We start from the raw sequence: 20,009 nt of genomic DNA, 5'->3' as shown, positions 1-20,009 counted from the left end.
TTTTTCTTTAATTCTTTCCTTATACTTGTACAACATAATGTCAGTAAGCTTAATGTCAGTAGCCATCCCCATTTTATGAAAAGATACAAAAATCTTTGTATGGAACTGTACGCTTTACAGTTTTAGCAGCATGGTATTTGGCTATTGTGCACATGGAAGCTGCACGTGATGCTGCAAGGGAGAGAGAGCACTGTCACTCCTTCAGTGCCAACCCTGGTGTGCTAGTGGAAGGTAGTTTTTTTTGCAACGTGTGTGTTGTGCTTAAAAACCATCTACCACATTCTTGAATGTGATAAAGTGTAGAATTAGATTATTATCCTGCTTCCAGCTATTCTATTTAATTCATTTTTTTCGTTTCTTTTATTTTACAGATAACTTTAACTATGGCTTTGAAAAGGCCCAGAAAAAAAATTTCCTGGAGCGGCACCCCTACTAATTTTAGCTATGAGCTGCTACTGCTGTTTTACAAATTTGATTAATTTCCATGCTTTTATCCTTTGTATAGTCTAAACATGTTGTTTTTTCATATTCACGACTATCAAATATTCTTTTATTTTTACAAATATTTAAATTTATTTTATTTTAAATTAGTCTAAATCTTATAACAATTATTTTGAAGATATTAAAAAAAAATAGCTTAAATTTTAAAAGGAATAAACTTATTAAGAAATTCAAACAAACTGTAAAAACAAAAAGAGCATTTCAGTATAATTTTTTAACCTTATTATTAAAAATTTGCAATGTTTTTTTGCATGAAAATGATTATTTACATCTTTAAATTTTGAAATAAAATATGGTTATAAAATGAATAATTCTTTTAATAAAAAAAAATATATAATAATAACTTATAACAAAAAATCATAATTACTTAACTTACATTCTAGATTAATTTATTGTCCTTTAGTTCAGATTTTGAGTTATGATATTGATTACAGATATAACAGAATGTATTATTTCTGCATCATAAACATTAGTCATTGTCAATTTAAAGTTCAACAGAATATATCAATAACATGCAAGCTCATAATGTTCAGATGCATATGACTACAAGTTTTAAAAATAAATTTAAAAATCAATCACTAAAACTCAAACTTTTTGACGAATTACTACTTTTCAGCATTTTACAGTTGCAAATTGAACAACTGTTAACTTAATTAGCAAAATAAAAGAACTGCACTTGTTAATATATTTATTTTATTCTGAATTTACAACTGGATTTTTAAAATGAAACTAGATTCTAAAAAAAAGGTATTGGTTATTAAAAACCTTAATATACAAAATTCAGTTAAAATTTTATTACTAATTCTACATAAAAATATTTATAGAAATTGTCTTCGATTCTATGATTTTTGTCTGAGTGAAGTGAGATGCTTTTTGGTATCTTGCCACTATCATAATAGTGATGCATGTTTTATTAAATTGCGTGGAAAGATTTCTTGAAAGTAGGTACAATGACAGACTGTAACAGTTTTCATTACTTCAAAATGGCAGCCTCCACAAATGATGCCTACTGCAGTGTTAGAATGTTAATCTTCACTCATACAACTGTGAGAATCTATGTAACAAAAAGGCCTGTCTTTGTGCATAATACTTTATAAATGTTAAATGTGTTGAATTTAACAAAAGAACTTATTCATTTGGATTGATATGAAGATATTTTTTAACATTATTGCACTTAATTGTAATTACGTATTATAAATTAATTTATAACAGAATTGTATTACACTATTACCAAGAAATAATATTCAAATACAGTATGTTGATTAGAATTAATTATTGTTAGCTATAGATTTGTTTTTACAAATAACATTTATTGACAGACAAGAATTGTTATGGTAAGTAATTCAATGATGAGCTACAAATTTCACTGCATGTGACCATAATCAATGCCGATACATATATATATTTTATATTTGTATCTTTAATAAGATTTATTGCATAAAAACAGAGAGGAAATTACTCAATTTTTTTTAGGAACACCATCTCCAAGAAAAAAGCGAAATAATTCAACTCCAGTTAAAAAGAATGCAGCAGTTGAAAAGAAGCAAATATTACAACAGTTAGTATCACCAGCTAATAGAAAATTAAGTTTAGATGAAGTAGTTGCCTTGGCTACGAATAAAGTACAGGGTGAAATGAGCACTGATGAAAGAGCAGCTGAGACTACATTCACTACTCCTGGTAAGTAAATTTAATTTACAATTTCATAAAAAAATATGTAAAATTTTACTATAAAAATTTTTTTCATATTATAATGTTAATAATCAATTGATACAGTGAATATATTAATTTGTTTTAATATATAATCCACTTTAAAAATGTTTTATTTTCTACGGCTTTACTGCCCCAGCAATTATCTTCTATCTAAATATTTGCATAATTTTTTTATGACAGTTTTAAACAGAGTATGCATTTACTATTACTATAGGCCTGACTTTACTTAATAAGCCAGTCCTTAATTAATAAATTATTCAGTGTTAGGGAGAAAACAAAGTCATTGGACAAGCAACAAGGCAGAACTGATTTGGTATTTACCCAGAAGAAAAAATTAAGAATGCAGAAAGGAGATGGGTAACAACTATAAATGATCAGCTTGGGGTGCAAGATAAAAAAATTTGTAATTTTATTATTTTTCTTTTTATAGAAGGTACCCAGTATTCTCAACCTACTCATGTATATTTAGAGTAAAGTATTTTAAATCCAAAGAGGAAAAACAATTTAAATTTGTTTTCACATTAACTGTCTGATAAATAGCCTGTAACCTTGGTTTTTTCTTCATTCCTTGTGCAATAATGGCATACAGAACTGTACAACTTTTCAACCCTATGAAATGAAAACTTAAGTGAGAGCATGGTTCTCACTAAAGTTTCTTCTTGCCTTAATTACCACTCTCAACAAGTAAAGAGTAATTTCAGATTGGTGTTAAGAGGATTAGCTTTTCCAGACAGATGGTGTACACTTGGAAGATTAATGGGATCATTTTTATTTTAATGCAATTGGTACCTCAGTATTATCTACCAGCCACCATCCTGTTGGATTCTAATTAAAATCACATTCTGAACTGACAACTCAAAAATCTAACAAGATATTGATGTACTCACTACACCAACAATAAATACAACTGTTGGTGGGCCCTGAGTCAAGAAAACTGTAGTATCTAAAGATTTCAGGAATATCACCCAATTCAGCTAATCAATCTTCTTCTTTTCCTTATCCTTTTTCTCTTCTTCCTTAAATTCCAGAAATTGTCAGCTACGATCCTGTTACTAGCTGTGGCACTGTGCTTGCAGATTCTAATACCTAGCAAGAAAGCCTTTTTGAGGGGCTCACTGGGAAGACAAATCTGCTGATGGAACTACACAGAAAGTAAATCCAGTGGTTGAGATCCTCATCAGGAAAAGTTGTGACTCCTAAAATCTAAAAATTTATTATAAATTACACAAAGATTTATTCAACAAATTTTTGTTTATTCTAACAAACTTCTTATATCAGATACTTCTGTCATTTTAAAATGAATACATTGCTTTAATTTATTAAATCTGCTTGTTTTAAATTTAATGTTACCTGTTACTAAACATAATTATAATAATATAAACTACCATTTCATTTTCTTCCTAATAAAGTAGATATTCTGCCTCTTATGTTTTCAGTTTTCAGATGAAATTCACATTTTATGAAAATTCCATAAATGCTAACATAAATGACTTTGTTATTATAAAGGATTATGTAAATCAGTGACATTTATTTCTTTATCTGGCCTACGTTTTTTCTTTCATCAGTCATTCAACTGATTTAAAAAAAATTCCACACTCCTCTTATTCACTTATATACTAAATCTTAAGATACTTAACTTTACTTACGTACATCCTTAGCTATCTTTTTTTTATTCTTATATCTGTCTTTCTTAATAATTTTTGTTATGTGTACATCTTTATACAATAAAATTAGCTTACCCTCTACTTCTTAACATATTACTTCTTAACAGAATTACTCCCTTTTTTTTTTAATTCTGCCAAAAGAAGTTCTCCCCCAAAATAATGTATATAAAATATTTTAATTTTCTTCTTATTGACCTATTTTTCTTTTGTAACAGCAAATTTTGAAAACTTCTGCTCTTTCATTTGTGGCTTTCCTGCAATCCAGATTTCATTGTTACACCTGCACAAATTTAGTGAAAATATGTTGATTTTACATAAATATTTTAATAATCTATGTAAATATATTAATTCTCATTATTAACTTATGATTATTGTATTTTACACAATGCTCTTAAGCAATAATAATCCAATTGAATTATTTGTACCTTTTAGTTGATTTATACAAATATTGCATTCAAAATAATTAAAACATTACTATATTTTATACTTACACTGCGGTTTAAAATGAAACTTCCAACATCCAAATAGATCATTCAAGTGCAGTCATCTGTCTCCTGAGATATTTTACAGTCTACATTTTATTTTGTTATTAAAATAGTTTATAATCAGTAACATCTACTGTAATAAACCTTATGTTACTTATCATTATAATATTTGCTTTCGTAAAATCTATAGATAATAGAATCAATAGAATGCAGTATTTATAGGAAAAATGAAATGTTCACTAAACAAATTTTATTAAAACAAAAGTCATTTGATTTGTTTCAGCCTTGACTGATCTGTATGGATGTTACTGACAATAGCGCATATTAAAGTATTCACATTAATTTCAGGTTGATTCAAGATATTTATTATTCTTAAAAATTTCCTGGAACATTTTTAGGGGTAAAATAAAACTTCAAACATTAATTGCAAAACATTTACATTATTTTTACATTTTTATAAATTGCAAATAATTTTAATTAATTTTTTTCAGTTTTCACGTAATACTTATTGCCTAATAAAATATAAATACATTTGGTTTAATACAATTAACTATTTCATAGCTTTTTTAATTTAAAAAAATGTTAATAAAATTAATGTAGATGCTGTAGGTTGGCTTTTATTTATTTTATTCATTATTTTTATTTATAATATTATGTTATTTGTTATTTCATGATTTCAATATTAAATAGTTTACATCTGGCTTATCATAGCAATTCATTATTCGAAGTTATCATATTATTGTAATACACATACAGCATTAGTGCCTCATTCACATGTTTTTAAACACACATACAAACTGTATAATTCTATTAAATTGTTATACCTTTGAATACAAATTTGATCTGACTTGAATCAATGAAGTAACTGAATTAAATAATTATTAAAAGAACATGTACTATTGCTTGTTGACTGGACTTGACCACAACATTGAATTCTTGTTGAGTTAGGAAAAACATCTTGAAAACATTGTGTCCAAGTTGGAATGGAACTTGAGTGTATTTTCCCCATCATCTTTGTATACCCATATGACTGTCAATTTTTTAACCTAAAAAAAAAAGGAGGCGGCTCTATAATTTGACCAGTATAATCTTTTTCAGTAGGTTTAAGCATTACTTGCTGTCAAATATATTAACCTTTTTGTATTATAGCAGAAGTATTTGGTACCTCTGATTATCCCATAATAAGTTTTTGCAAATAACATCAGGGGAAAATTTATTAAATGAAAAACTTCTTGGTCAAAAAAATAATTTAAAGAATTTTTGCATTATTGCTTGTTATGGGACTTTTATTGCATGAGCGATTTGTAGCCTAATTAATAACAACATAAATATTTTTACACGAAATTTCAAGAAAATTATTTAAAATTTAGAGTAAAATAACAACACATATTCGTGCAACCTAGTTAACCGTTCATTGTTCAGTGGAAGTGTTTAACATTTTTAATATAGGTAACATTTTTTAAATTTTTTTCTTCAAAACATCTATAACAAGCAGTTTTTTCAACTTACCCTCATCTTAAATAAAGACTTGTAGTTAAAAAAAATTGTCTTTCAAAAAATAATAACAATGGCTTCAAACAGTGCACTAAAAGTAAAAAATAATGCTATTATTATTTAAATTTAAACTTTTCAAAATAAGTGCCTGATTAAAGGCTAATTAGTTGTTAGTAATTATTTTTAATCTGGTGCCAACTTTAAAAAGAAAGTTTGAAGATAGATTGATTATTATCTTGTTCCTTGTTTCATTATAATTTTATTTAATCTCTTTTATTTATATTGTTACTTAAAAAATTCTTTCCTTTTTAAAAACCTTTAACCATTAAGTTTACACTGTGCATACAACTACAGTGCTAATGCACTAAGTATTAATAATTGCAACTGTTACATTTATATTGCAGTACTCATACTTATTTTTATTTTACTTTCTTAGTTTAAATCAGATTTCCAGTTTATCTCTTTTTTCTGTCACCTTTCACGAGTTTTTTCTTGTTTTGCAATTTATCACTATCATAAATAAAGTTACAGATATAATCAAACTGTATCTTTCTAATTAATTAAAAAAATAACAAAAAAATATACATAGGGAATGATTACAAATTGTATAGTAATATCTGAGAAGATGATTCTACAGGAAAATATTTGTATAAACATAGGTCAGAAAATGGTTTGTTAACAAGTTTCAGCTCGTAAAACAGTTAGCCCTGCTTTCTGCTCCCTTTGTGAAATTAATCCAACTAAAATTCTTGGGGTACAAATCAAAGGGTAAATTTGATGCTTCCTTACGGTTTATGATCTAAGAAATTGAATAAAGGTAATCCCAGATCTCTACCTCACTTAGGTTTTAAGAAAAACAGGGTAAAACACAAAAATATTTTGTCAGAAAATACACGTTTTTTTAGGTTTGGAATAAAATAACTTATTTAATTTACCAATAAAAAAATAAGGATTTCAATTAATTAGTATAGAATTTAGTTTTGAGAAAATTGATGTAAATTACATCTAATTAAGATTAAACACAAATTTGAGATATTCAACTTAGAAATAAACACATATTTTAAAATATTTACACTGATCATGATCAGATGCTTGATTAGACACAATGCTTTGCTTATCTCAGTTTTTCACCCACCACAGACTTGCATTCTATAAGATTAGTACTCTTTAGTTTAAACTGCAAAACAAAATTCTCTTTAAGTGGAACTGATTGAATTTGTTATAACATTTAGTGGCAATAATATATTTCCAAATCATCCAATGGTTTGACTGACTCAACAGTGCCTGTTCACACAAGTAAGCAAAATTTGAACTTCCATACTTGCTTAAACATAACTCAGTCTTTTGGTATAAGGAAATTGTAAAGAAAAAACCATCTGCTTACAATACTGCTTCTGAAAAAAGAAAGAATCTGAAAAATTCTCAGTTACATAAAGCAGGAAAGAATTACAAAACAATTGTGAATAAAATAAACCATATCTAACAAACCATTCTACCAATCATAATACTACAAGAATATAAAATCTACTCACCTTTGAATACCATATATAGAAATCTACTTAAAAGTAACAGAATGTAGCTTTAAAATTTGAAGCAAATATTTATTTTATAGAAATATAATGCATAAAAATCATCTAAGTAACATTTCAAACATAAAGGACATAAATATTTTAACATAACTACATTGGAATTCTATGCTTGAAGGCAAAAAAAGAATATCGCTACAAAACTATTGATGTTTTTAAACTAATCATGTAAACAAATTAAAATAATTATTATGTATATAATTTTTTTATTCATTGTTTTATTTTTATAGTAATATTTTATTATAATTTTTAACATTCATATTTTTTATTTACATTTTTTAAATTTTAACTTGCTTTATTTTAATCATTTTTATTATATTTTTATACCTTAAATGTTGATTTTATGTCTACATTTTATTTTTGTTGCATGTTATAACTTAAATTACACAATTATTTTAAACAATTTAGTAGATACTCTTGAACTTATAGTATTCATTGTTGTTTATTTTAATGTCTTTATTTCAATCTCATTTTAATGTCTTTTAATGTCTTTATGTTGTTTATTTTAATGTCTTTTTAACTTTTTTAATACAGGCTAAAACATAAATAATTTTAATTTTTAAGTAGAGTTTATTAAACTTTTATCATAATTATTTTTACATTTTGATTTTAGAATTACTTTTACCTTATTATTTTTACTTTTCTAGTAATATTATATAGCATAGTATTTTTTAAAAAACCTATGATTTATTATTTTAACTGCCATTTCATAGGTAGGTATGGTTCTCAAACTGGCCATTTAAGCAGACTAATATATGTTGAATTGTTTTTCAGTTTTAACATTGCTGCAAACTTTTTGTTTTTTTTATATATTCATAACCTTTTTTTATAATTTTTTTTATAGGTATAGTCTTGAATTTCTTTTTCTAAATATAATTTTTGGATGAATAAATTTGATTGTTTTGATTCTATTCACTTGAAGAAAGCAGTTATTTAAAAACCAGTAGTAAAACTAAAATAATTAAAAATTGCTAAGACTGATAATGAATTATTCACAGAAAAATATTTGATTTAATTGATTTCTTACACAATTTATAAAAATTACACAAAGAATTACTAGGAAGAAAATACATCATTTTTGTGAATCTATTCAGCTATCTGAATTATAACATCAATCTTTCTTATTACAGACATTCCAAGATAGTTACAATCTTTTTTACTTGGAACTAAATTTTTGTTCTAATTTTTTTTCGATTTTCTCCAGCCAGATTGAAACGAATACTTGCTGGATTTAACAATTTTTAAAATTCATTAAAAAGAAATTGTTTTTTTTTCATTACATTCTTATAGAAATATTATTCAGAAAATTTACTTGAATGACTTAAAAAAGTGGTAATGTAGTCTTAGCATCCAATTAATTTTACAAGGTCTTTCATTCTTTGTAGGGCAACAAAAGCTGTGTATGGCATTAAATAGATAATATAAAAGATAATGATTAGTCATATTTTACTCCTTTTATAAAAAGAAAAACTGTTCTCAGATTAAAAAAAGTAATTTTTTTTAAATATTTGCTTATTGTAGTAGTTACAAAAAACATCTGATTATCTGTAGTTGTAAAAGTGTGTAAAAAAATTCACTTTTCTTGTAAATGGTAAAATGGCATGTGTACATTACTTATATGTTAAGTATAAAAATATTTATATGATGATATTCTATGTTTACTCAACAGAGTTTTCTTCCCTAAAATTTTAATCTTATAGAATTTTTAAAAATAAATTTCTTCTTGAAGAAAGATGGTAGACAGTTAATAATGTTGTAAAGACACCATCAAACAATTAAAAATTGTTATTTGAATGTTTTAGCTCAATTGGCTGAACAACAATCAAAATTGGAAAAGAAGGTAACATTTGCAAGATTACTGGATAAAGTATCATCGGAGATGAGTTCTGGTTCTGAAATGGAAAGCACAGTTTGTGGTGCTGTTGGTATGACCTTAGCAGTTGATAGTAATGCTGAAGCTCCATCAACACTTCCATCTGATCCAAGGTCTCCTCACAGCACAAGTAGCAATCAGGGAAGTGATTCACTGTCTAGTTCTGAGGTCACATTGGCTTTAAATTCAGGTTAGAATGAAATTCTTATTTATTGATCACAATTAACTACTATTATTACAAATACCATTAAGACAGCCAACTTTCCTTGGGAAAAGGAACTCAAAGAATCTCTTATTAAATTGATCTCTTTATTTATGAATGTAGATGATTTTCTATCCATGAACCTGACTGATAGATGCTTGTTAGTAGTGTAGAAGTTACATTAAACATAGTCACATTTTAAATAGTAGAGTATATTTTTAGAAAATGATATACCAATCATTATTTCTTTATTAATACATCAAAAAGAGGAATGAACAGGCCACACTACTCCATTCTCTAAATCAAGAACACCTCTTTAATGCTCTAGGCTTTTTATCACAGCTGATGATCACATTGAGTAAGTCAAAGTAGTCCTCCAGTTGACACACTATATTTTTTAACATAATCAGCCCCACTTTTACCTTATTCCTGAATGTTACAACCAACTAAAAATATTAAAAGTAGCTCTTCCAATAGTATTATGAAATTTTATCCTCATAGAGTTTGTTAAGATTTTAATTAAAGTTTATTTTTATCTGATTACTACTCTGACAAAAGTATTTTTTACATATGAATACTATAGAAAATTCTGGAATTTATATAGAAATTTAGACTGTATTAACACAAGAAATGGAGCAAGAAAGTTTGTGGAAGTTGGCAGAACAACTTTGATCTTAAACCATTTTATGTGGGATCATAGTTATTGAAAAAATGACCATACTGTATTGATATCTGTGATGGTTGGTAAATTTTTATAAAAAGTATAAAATAGTTTTTAATTGAAAAATGTTCAATGTTTTTACTCTATTGAAGAATTCCTTTCCCTCTCCTATCATAAGTAAGGTAGTTGTAGCTTAGGATGCTTGAGTTTTAGATTTAAGTTTACTTTTGACTCATCATACTCTGTATTAAATCTTCAGAGTTTGGTATGGAAATAAAAATTCCTTAACTTTGTCTGGACAAACTTAAGAAATGATTTGGTAAATTCTATGATATGTAATGCCTTTAAAGAAATCTAACAATAGTTTTCTGTTAGTTTAACCTCTTTTTTAATCACTTCTCTTTATCAATCTATATTCTGTAGTGCAATTAAAATTTCATTTAGTGTTCTGGTAATAAATGTTCTGGTAATGTTTGATGGTTATGGGTTTTTATAATACAAAGAAAAAACTACACTAAACAATTACTGAAAATAAAGAACACTTAATTACAGTAAAAAAAAAACTATTTCTTTCTATATTTTCTTATTTATTATATACTATTTATGTTAAAAATTAATAAAACTCTACATTTCTTTATTTAAAATCAGTCTATTTGAAATTAGATATTCGTGGACTGATTAGAAATATAATCTGATAACATATTGTAAGCAAATGAAAATTCTTATCTGAATGCATGATCAATGAATGTTTTGATACCACATACCACATACCATGACTATTGTATGGTATTTTATAGCATTGCTGTAATATCCTAGGTAAGATAGTAAACTATACTTCCTTGTAACATGCAACTTGATAGTTTTGCAAGATGTGGAATGTATCAGGAAGTGGCACCCTGGAAATTAAAAATGTAAAATAAAGAATTAAATACCAGTGGCCAATGCAACACTTAATAAACTGGTTTTTCTGTCCATCATCTTAGATCATGTTGAATGCAGCTCTAATGCGTGATAGTGGCATTAGTGGGTAATGCCACTAGTCTATAGTAATAGACAATTCAACTAAAAATCTGCTAATAAAAAACATTAACATTTGTCTAATGTCGTGTTTCACTGATAAAAAGAAGAATCCAAGATTAAATTGAGTTATGCTGCAATATGTCCTAATTATTTAACTTTAACACCTAGATCTTCCATAAATCAACTACAGCACCATTACTAAAATTCACACTAGTGCAATTACCTCAATATCAATAACACCAGTGGCTTGTAAATTTTAACTCATTATAGTAAATTTATGCAGCCAACTACCATGGTGACTTCTAACTCACACTGGATATTGTTATGTGTAAAATCACAATTGTAACACAAAGTAACTTTGTACAATGGTAATGATGTTATTTCTTATATAAAACTAAACATAGTAAGCTTTAGGAAGTATCATGTGTGTTTATAAAAATGGATAACTTATGAATTAATTTTAGGAGATATAGCAAAACGCCCAGCTCGTTTACTTTTAGGACCAAAAAAAACCAATTCAGCCGATTCAATATTAGCAATGTTTCGTAACTTTGCTTCAACAAGTACTACTGGTGTCGGATTTGGTTCTTCAAATCTTGCCTCCCCATCTACAACACCTACTGCATCTAGTCCTCAAGATGAACTTGCAGGTTCTGATGAGTCATCAACAGCTACTCCCATATCAACATCCAGTGCGGCTGAATCACCACCTTTCTTTGCTAGAAAACATACTATTCAGGTATTTTCTACTTCTTTTTCTTTAAGTTCAATAAGAATAAAAGTAATATTATCAAAAATAGCTGATGTTATTTACAATCTATTCCATGTGAAGTATTAAGTTATTGTCCCTAGAAGAAAATTAGAGACCTTTTTTTTAATTATAAAAGTACCAATTTTTAATCATAAAAATTAAAATAATCACTGCAGATTGTTGCTTACAATTAAATTGCAAAGAAATTCTGTTTATCTATTATTATCAAGATCAATATGTATGTGTATAAAATTTTGTTGTGTGTATAACTCTTGTACTAACATAATAAAATACAGCCTGGTATCAAAAAAATATTTAAATTAAAAAACTTGAATCTTTTATAATGATGAGCTGATCTGAAAAATTTCAATGATCAAAAGGACTTTATTTGTGAGGTTTTGACAGTTTAATAATCTTACAACAATCGAACAACAATTACATGTGAAGCAGCATTATACAGTACTAAGTGCTCTAACTTTGTTCCTTGAAAGTTTTATTTAGTAACATATGTAATGTAGATAAAAAAATTACATTATTTCAAATTATATAAAATTAGCAAACATGCTGTTAATGCACACAAATAAGAGATAGGTCTAAACAAGACAAATTAAAAGATTATTTTTATTTTATCTACAACATTAATCTTACACTTTTAAAGATCTTCAAAAAAAGATGGCTCATTCATTTTTTATTTATGAAGTAAATTAGTCATAGATGAACACTTTTAAAAGAAATTTAGACAATTGTATTAACACAAGAAATGGAGCAAGAAAGTTTGTAAAAGTTGGCTGAACAACTTTGATCATAAACCATTTTATGTGGGGTCATAGTTATTTAAAAAATGACCATACTGTATTGATATCTGTAATGGTTGGTAAATTTTTATAAAAACTATAAAATAGTTTTTAATTGAAAAATGTTCAATGTTTTTACTTTATTGAAGAATTCCTTTCTCTCTCCTATCATGAGTAAGGTAGTTGTAGCTTAGGAGGCTTGAGTTTTAGATTTAAGTTTACTTTTGACTCAGCATACTGTATACTGAATCTTCAGAGTTTGATGTGGAAATAAAAATTCCTTAAAAATGCTCTTTTTTTTATTGAACTCATCTTAACAGTTGCCAAAAAGTTATAAACATTCTATTTAGAAAAAAGAACAACCTGCCATCATGTACAAAAAAAAGTGAACAGAAAATAGATTTTTATTAAAAACTATTTTTATTAAGAAGTATGTTTTTGACAACTACCACTGAGCCAGTATGCAAACTTCCACCAATATAAAGAATCTTGGAATGATAACATATTTTCATATGAAAATAATCAAATGTATATGTAGGCCTGCATATTATTATAATACTAATTAATTTATTAAAAATAAAGAAATTGTAGAAAGTACATTAATCATTCAAAATAAATTAATTAAAACAAAATTTTAATGGCACTCCTTAAAAATAATTTTCTTAATTAAAAAAAAAAAAAGTTAAAATGTATTTATATCATAAATGAAAAATCTCCTAAGCCACAAAATGTTTGTATCAATATTTTTGTATTTATAGACTAACGCATCATATTTGCTGAATATTGAGTTCAGTATTGTTATGATGAAGAAAACATAATTCAGCTTATCCAGTGTAATCTTCAGCTTAGTATTAGATGAACTTTGAATCACTTTCAGGTTTTTTATGACACAATTTCAGTTAATTTTATTTTCATTTGTAAGATTGATTATAAATCCTTCTCTGATTTTTTTCATATTCATTGATTTAATAGTTTAATTTTTCTGGTTAATTATATTTCTGATTCAGCAGATCAAATAAAATTTAATTAAAAAACAACTAATTCTTTTTTTCAGTTTATTTATAATCGGGTAAAAAATTTTTAGTAGATCCCAATTAAAATTAAATAATTATATATCATCAGTACCCAATTAATAAATACTATGCAACTGTACTATTATGTTGTCCCTAAAACAATATGTGGACTACACTCTCTGATTATATTATGTCTGGTGTTACCCAGCTAATGGGTGTTACATCAAATGGATACTCCTTAATGCATAACAAGTGACATTACTTTTTTACAGGTTTCAGTACTGGATCCACTTAGTGCACAAAAGACAGCATCAAATTCATCAAGCAGTAATTTACTACATCCACCAACAATACTTCTTGAAGTGCCCAATAAGTGCCTATCTCCAATCAGAGAAGTACCAACACCCTCACCTTCACCAGCTCTCTCTCCAATTATGCCTCGCCATCAGATGAGTTCTTCAGTATCCTCATATTCTTCTTCAACACACCTTCTTGTACCTGGCCAGCAGTTTTTCAAGGTATACATAAAAATTGTACTTTTTTTTTAATATGAGAATACATTTTAAATTTTCTGTAAAAATATTTTATTTTATTGTAAATTTGGTTGTAAAGCTTAGCCTAGTCGTATTTGATTGATTGGATGCAGCAGTGATAATCAAAACTGCTATTCTCGTCATGGAGCAATTAATCAATAAATTTTCTAGATTTGTTAAAAAAATAATTAAGTAAATATTTTATTTAGATCAGTAGATAATTAAACAAAAATATATATCAGTTAAGAAACAATTAGATGTTTGACTTTAAAGATAAAAATAAAACTGTCCCAACATTTTCTTGGATAGATCCAGGGTAACCATAGTAAAATCTTATTTAAAGAAGTCTGATAAAATACACAATATTAATTATAAAAAAAAGCAGTAGGAGTAAAAGACTATATTCATATATAAAACTAAAAAATATAAGAAATATTAGTAAAGAAGAAACTAGTTTTTTTTTTTTTTATTCCTGTTGTATATGTTGTAAACTGTTCAACTTGAGAACAAAAAGAAACCCCATGGCCTAATGAGAGAGAAGTACACGTAATGAGTTGTATTTTGTACAGTCTCAGGCTGATCATTCCTGAAATCTGTGGTTAATTGAACCCTAACTATTAAAGTATACTAATGTCTACTGCCAAGTATTCAAGTCTATATAAAGGTAACTTAACAGTTATTAACTTGGATTTGAACCTCAAAACCTTCGGCATCAAGAATCAGTTGTTAAACAATTGATTTGCAATGATGACTTAACCACTAGGACAACCTGGTGGGTTAGGAACTAAATAAGTGCAAAAAATAATTTAGAAGCTGTTCATTGAAGTTATTTGAGAACATACTATTTGCACACATAAAAAGATGCAGAAAATTCACACCAGATTTTCAATTAGTATTTTAAAAATTCATTGACAGTTCTCTACAGACATAAAGATATATTTTAATTTTACTCTATGTGAATTGGTAGGAAATTCTTTTAAAAGTATCTATTGTAAATTGGCAATAGAACTTCTAGTTAATTTTAACAAAGGTATAACATTCACTCACTTAGGACATCCTAAATATACTTTTTATCTTTAAAAAATTATGGTTAAGTATATAATTTTTCTCTTTAATCAAAAAAATAATACAGTATGAAAAATTTTGTTCAGTTCTAATATGAAAACTATTTTTTTCATAATTTACTTTTGTCATTTTTTTTTAGATTTAGGAGAAATTAAAATTTTTCTGTTTTTTGCATCAGTACATTGCAAAGTAATGAATCCAGTGTAATTTATTTATTTATTTTCTAATTCAGTTCAGTAAAGTAAAAAATTATAGAAATGCAGCTATATTTACTAGTATATTAACACTGTAATATAATTTGCAGGATCAAAACTGTTAACAGAAATATAAATTAACTGTTCGTAAAAAAAAAAAAATAATAAAGTAAAACTAGTTGCTTGTAGACTTATGCTTACATAATATCAAATACAAAAGATGGAAGAAAATAGGTACTATCTTTGGTGTTAACTTTATACATTTTTTTTTTATAAAGCTCTCCTTCTTGTTACATTTGTCTTTTGATACCTTCTTTACTTCATCTTTCCTTTGACATTTTAAAATTTTACAGTTTCCTATCTATTGTATTTTCTTTTCATAATCTATAATATTATATAAAGAGGAAGAGTGTTTTTGTATTCGGGATAAAAAAAACCTCCTGATCAGTCGCAACCAAATTTTTACCCAAGTTTCTTGGCATAACTGAGAAGGTTTATAGATGTATTTCATCTTGAAAAAACATTAAAAACATCAATAAAAAACACATTAAAAAGATAATGCTTCACTGTCTCCATACATAGTATGTTGATTCTCCAATAGATGGCGGATTTGTTGCGCTTTGGCAACAACTTTTTATGTAGTATATTGGCTTTCCAACATTTTACGCTAAATTCAGTCTACTTAATCACTAGAGCATAAGCTTTCGATAATTGTTAATTATTGAATATCAGACGATTTTAATTCATTTCTTTGATATACGTATAGTAGTTAGGTTAATGCAGTTGCATTCGATTTCTCGTATAGTAAAATGATATATTGATAGGCAGTAGATATTTGATTATAAACATTAACAAAAATTAATAAATAATAAGTAAATAAAAATACAAATATATAAAATATAAATAAAAATAATCTATGGTTAGAAATTAAATAAAATATATTTTTAAATTAATTGACAACAGACTGCTTCTAGCGAGAGAGAGCATAAAGTAAAGCTTTGCTTTTAGCATGGAGGGAACCATGTGCAGCTACGTGGCACACCATCATTGGTCCACTCTGCGCCAATAGCAGCTAAAGTAAAAATGTGAGTACATACGACCAACAAACCCACGCACCATCATTTTTTATGAAGAATGATTTTGGCGGTATTTGTTCTGCGATAAATATTTGATAATTCAAATTTATTTATTTATTTATCTATTTCCTTTGGGAGTATTTGTTGAGTTCTTTTTCTAAAATCTTGCCGAAACAGAAGAGACGTAATATTGGTAGAAAATCTACAAATGTGAGGTAATGTCTACATCGCATTTACATAAAACTATGAAAGACCATGAGGAACTATTCTATGATGCTATACAATATAGGAAAGCCACTTTAAAAATTCAGATCTGCCTTTGAATATGGTCCTCATTTGGATTATATTAATAGTAAAGATTTACAAATTGGTGCAATGATTAAAATATGCAATCATTATCTTGCAAAAAAGTGCCAAGATGAAGCACCTGGAATGTGTTGTTCTGGTGGGAAAGTTTCACTTCCTACACTTAATGAGCTACCAGAACCAATCAACAGTTTAGTTTTATGATCTCATCCTTTGTCAAAACATTTTCTTGATAATATTGGAAAATACAACACTATTTCAGATGACTTCTTTCAGTGACAAACAAGTTTGTCACTGTTTGTTTCTACAAACAAGTTGTAGAAGGGGATTTTATGCTAACGTTTAAAATTCAAGTTCAATTTTACCATTGCGTAGGAAGTTTATTGCCAGCACCTGGTGTCAATCAACAATTTTTACAAATTTACTTCCTTTCTGAAGTTGATCAAACTTCTCTTTGTATTAATATTGCTCCAAACTCGAAGAAGGAACTAATAACCGCACTCCAGCAAGTTTTGCTGGAACATAATAATTTGATCAGAGAGTTTAAATGCAATATTGACAACACATCTTTGGGTAACGCAGAAGATTTTAAATTAATAATTCATCCTAATCATTTCCCTGTTAATCAGCATAGAGGTCGCTATAATGCTGCAATTACTAATGAAGTTGCTGTTTTACTGGTTGATGAAGATAAAGGACCTAGAGATATAATCTTACTTTGTCGTGACAGTCAAACGCAACGTGTGTCTGAACTTTATCCCTCTTATAATCGTTTACAATATCCCCTTATATTTTTTAAGGGTTATTTATTTATTTACTATTTTGGTGGTATTCGTTGAGTTATTTTTCTAAAATCATGCCAAAGCGGAAGAGACGTAATGTTACAAGATGGTTATAACTATCTAAAAATTGATTTCTACATTTTTTGAAATTCAGATATTAACTGTTAAAATGGATTTTTGATTTTTTTTTAAATTCTGTTATTTTTTTAATTTCTTGGTAACAAATGAAGAAATCAACCTGATTTTTGGTGAGTGTAATCAATCTTCATGTCAATAAACCAATTTCTAGATTTTTTGACCTTGAAATGGGGGTGAAGGAAGTTAAAAAAATGTAACGACTTACTGTAAATTTTCCCAAACCCGACTGTAGTAAATTAGATATTCAGTAGATTTGGGCTTGCAAATATTCTTCAGATAGATATTTTAAAACCATTTAAGGGTTTTTTTAAAGGGGTGCGAAGGTAAATGACACTGTGGCTCAACCAACACAGCAACTGCCACCATAATTGTATGTGTGACTGGCTGCACCTATCTCCGGTTACTTGACTAAAGAACATAAAATAAAGAATTGCCTGCTATAGGAAATACAAGTAACCATATAGCGTAGGCAAACCTTCAATGGGGATAATATAATATGGGGACCTGCAATATAATATAACCTTATTGTCTTAAGAAAGAATCTTGCTGCCCTTACCAAAACATTTCATTATCACAGTTATGCTCTAATTTCTTTTGACATTGAATTTCCCCCTTAAAAGGATATCTTTGATTTCTTCTAACTTATTCCTAGATCCAGTCAAAATACCATCAACAGTGCTTTCAACATTTAATTTTTTTAATGTTTGTGATTGGATTGTTATTTTAACCTCAAATGTATTTTTTTACATACATAATTTATTTCCTTCAGGTTTAACTAAAAAACAAATATGGTGGTTACTTCTTGATTAAACTTACAGGGATTTAGCAGTAAATTTTTTTTCTGATAATTGAAATCCTGAAACCAAAATATATAGGACATTTGAATCAATTAAAAATTAATATATAGATTTAATTATATTCAGAACTGTGTATTCTATTTTTACAGAACGCCTACCCTAACAATGATGTTAAATGTTTATTTATTAAGAAGTGTTAATGCTAAGTTTTGCTTATGGAGGATTTACAATAGTAACAACATGCTGATGAAAATATAATTATATCTAAAAGAACTAAATAATTTAAAGGAATAAATTCAAGAAACTGAAAACCATCAAAGATAATTGTTTTTCCTTTTCTCTTTCTTCTTCTCTTTTCCTTATTTAAATTATGTTTTTGATGGTCTAACCAAAAGAAGTTTAAATTTGTGCAAATAAATCCCAATTGGATTAATCCAAATGTGGAATAATAATGTAGTAAATGATATGATACAACAATGATGATGACGATGATGGTGTGGACTTAGTCCACATACTAACTACACAAAAGAAGAAAAATTATTAGAGAAATTATTGTCTTTTATCATTAGGGCTACAGAAGATAACTAAAATATCTTGGATGACGACTCCTTCTCTTCTCATCCATCAATCACATCTAATTCTCTCTCTCCTTTGTAACTATTGTGTCTCTGATTCAATCAAATTATCCAAACCAGAGCTCTTGGCCTACCTGTTACTTTATTCATTTTCAATTTCACCTTCTGGGTTGAAAAGATTCTTTGTCTGCTAATAAAATATACTCAAAACTAATGTACCACTTGGTCTTATGAGCAGGAATGCTGTCATAAATTTTCCAGTACCAGAAGTATGATTTTGTATTTTAGCAGGCCAAAGAATATGGTCCACAGACATAGGCAGCTGGCTACATGACAATATTATGAAAAATGCGCATTCATCTCAATATTTATATTGATAAGAAGCAAAACTTATCTTTTTCATATCAAATACTTAACTTTTTTGTGAATTAGATTTTTAGTGATTTATTTTGTTGCAATTTGCCTACAGATATCCAAAATAGAGACCATTTTTGTACACTCTATTTTTTATGATTCAGGTTTTATTTTTTATACTAAAATGAAACATGGGCTAGGCTTTAAGTTAAATTTTTTTTTTGTGAAAGGCCAATCATTTATTTTTCCCAGAGGTACCCAAATGGCATTCCAGTGCATTCCTACACCAGTGCACCCCTGATTGTGAGTATGAAAGGAGGAATTTACATTAGTAAATGAATAAAATGAAAAATAATTTGTTAATAATATTAATTACAAAAACTAGTGAATAAAACTATGTCATAAAACTCTTTTAATAATGAAATAATTTAT

At 27.2% G+C, this 20,009-nt stretch overlaps 1 protein-coding gene across 1 annotated transcript in view; it reads left to right on the top strand.

Annotated features, from left to right (window-relative positions):
- Positions 1-20,009, top strand: part of LOC142326585 (uncharacterized) — a 354,985-nt gene that overhangs the window by 322,353 nt on the left and 12,623 nt on the right. Inside the window, exons 19-22 of the mRNA XM_075369170.1 lie at positions 1,975-2,181; positions 9,246-9,506; positions 11,664-11,938; positions 14,030-14,275. Of these exons, the coding sequence (XP_075225285.1) occupies positions 1,975-2,181; positions 9,246-9,506; positions 11,664-11,938; positions 14,030-14,275 (989 nt within the window). The remainder of the gene's footprint in view (positions 1-1,974; positions 2,182-9,245; positions 9,507-11,663; positions 11,939-14,029; positions 14,276-20,009) is intronic.

Source organism: Lycorma delicatula, chromosome 6, assembly GCF_047948215.1.
Source record: "Lycorma delicatula isolate Av1 chromosome 6, ASM4794821v1, whole genome shotgun sequence".
NCBI lineage: Eukaryota > Metazoa > Arthropoda > Insecta > Hemiptera > Fulgoridae > Lycorma > Lycorma delicatula.
This window is presented reverse-complemented; position numbering and strand designations above follow the sequence as displayed.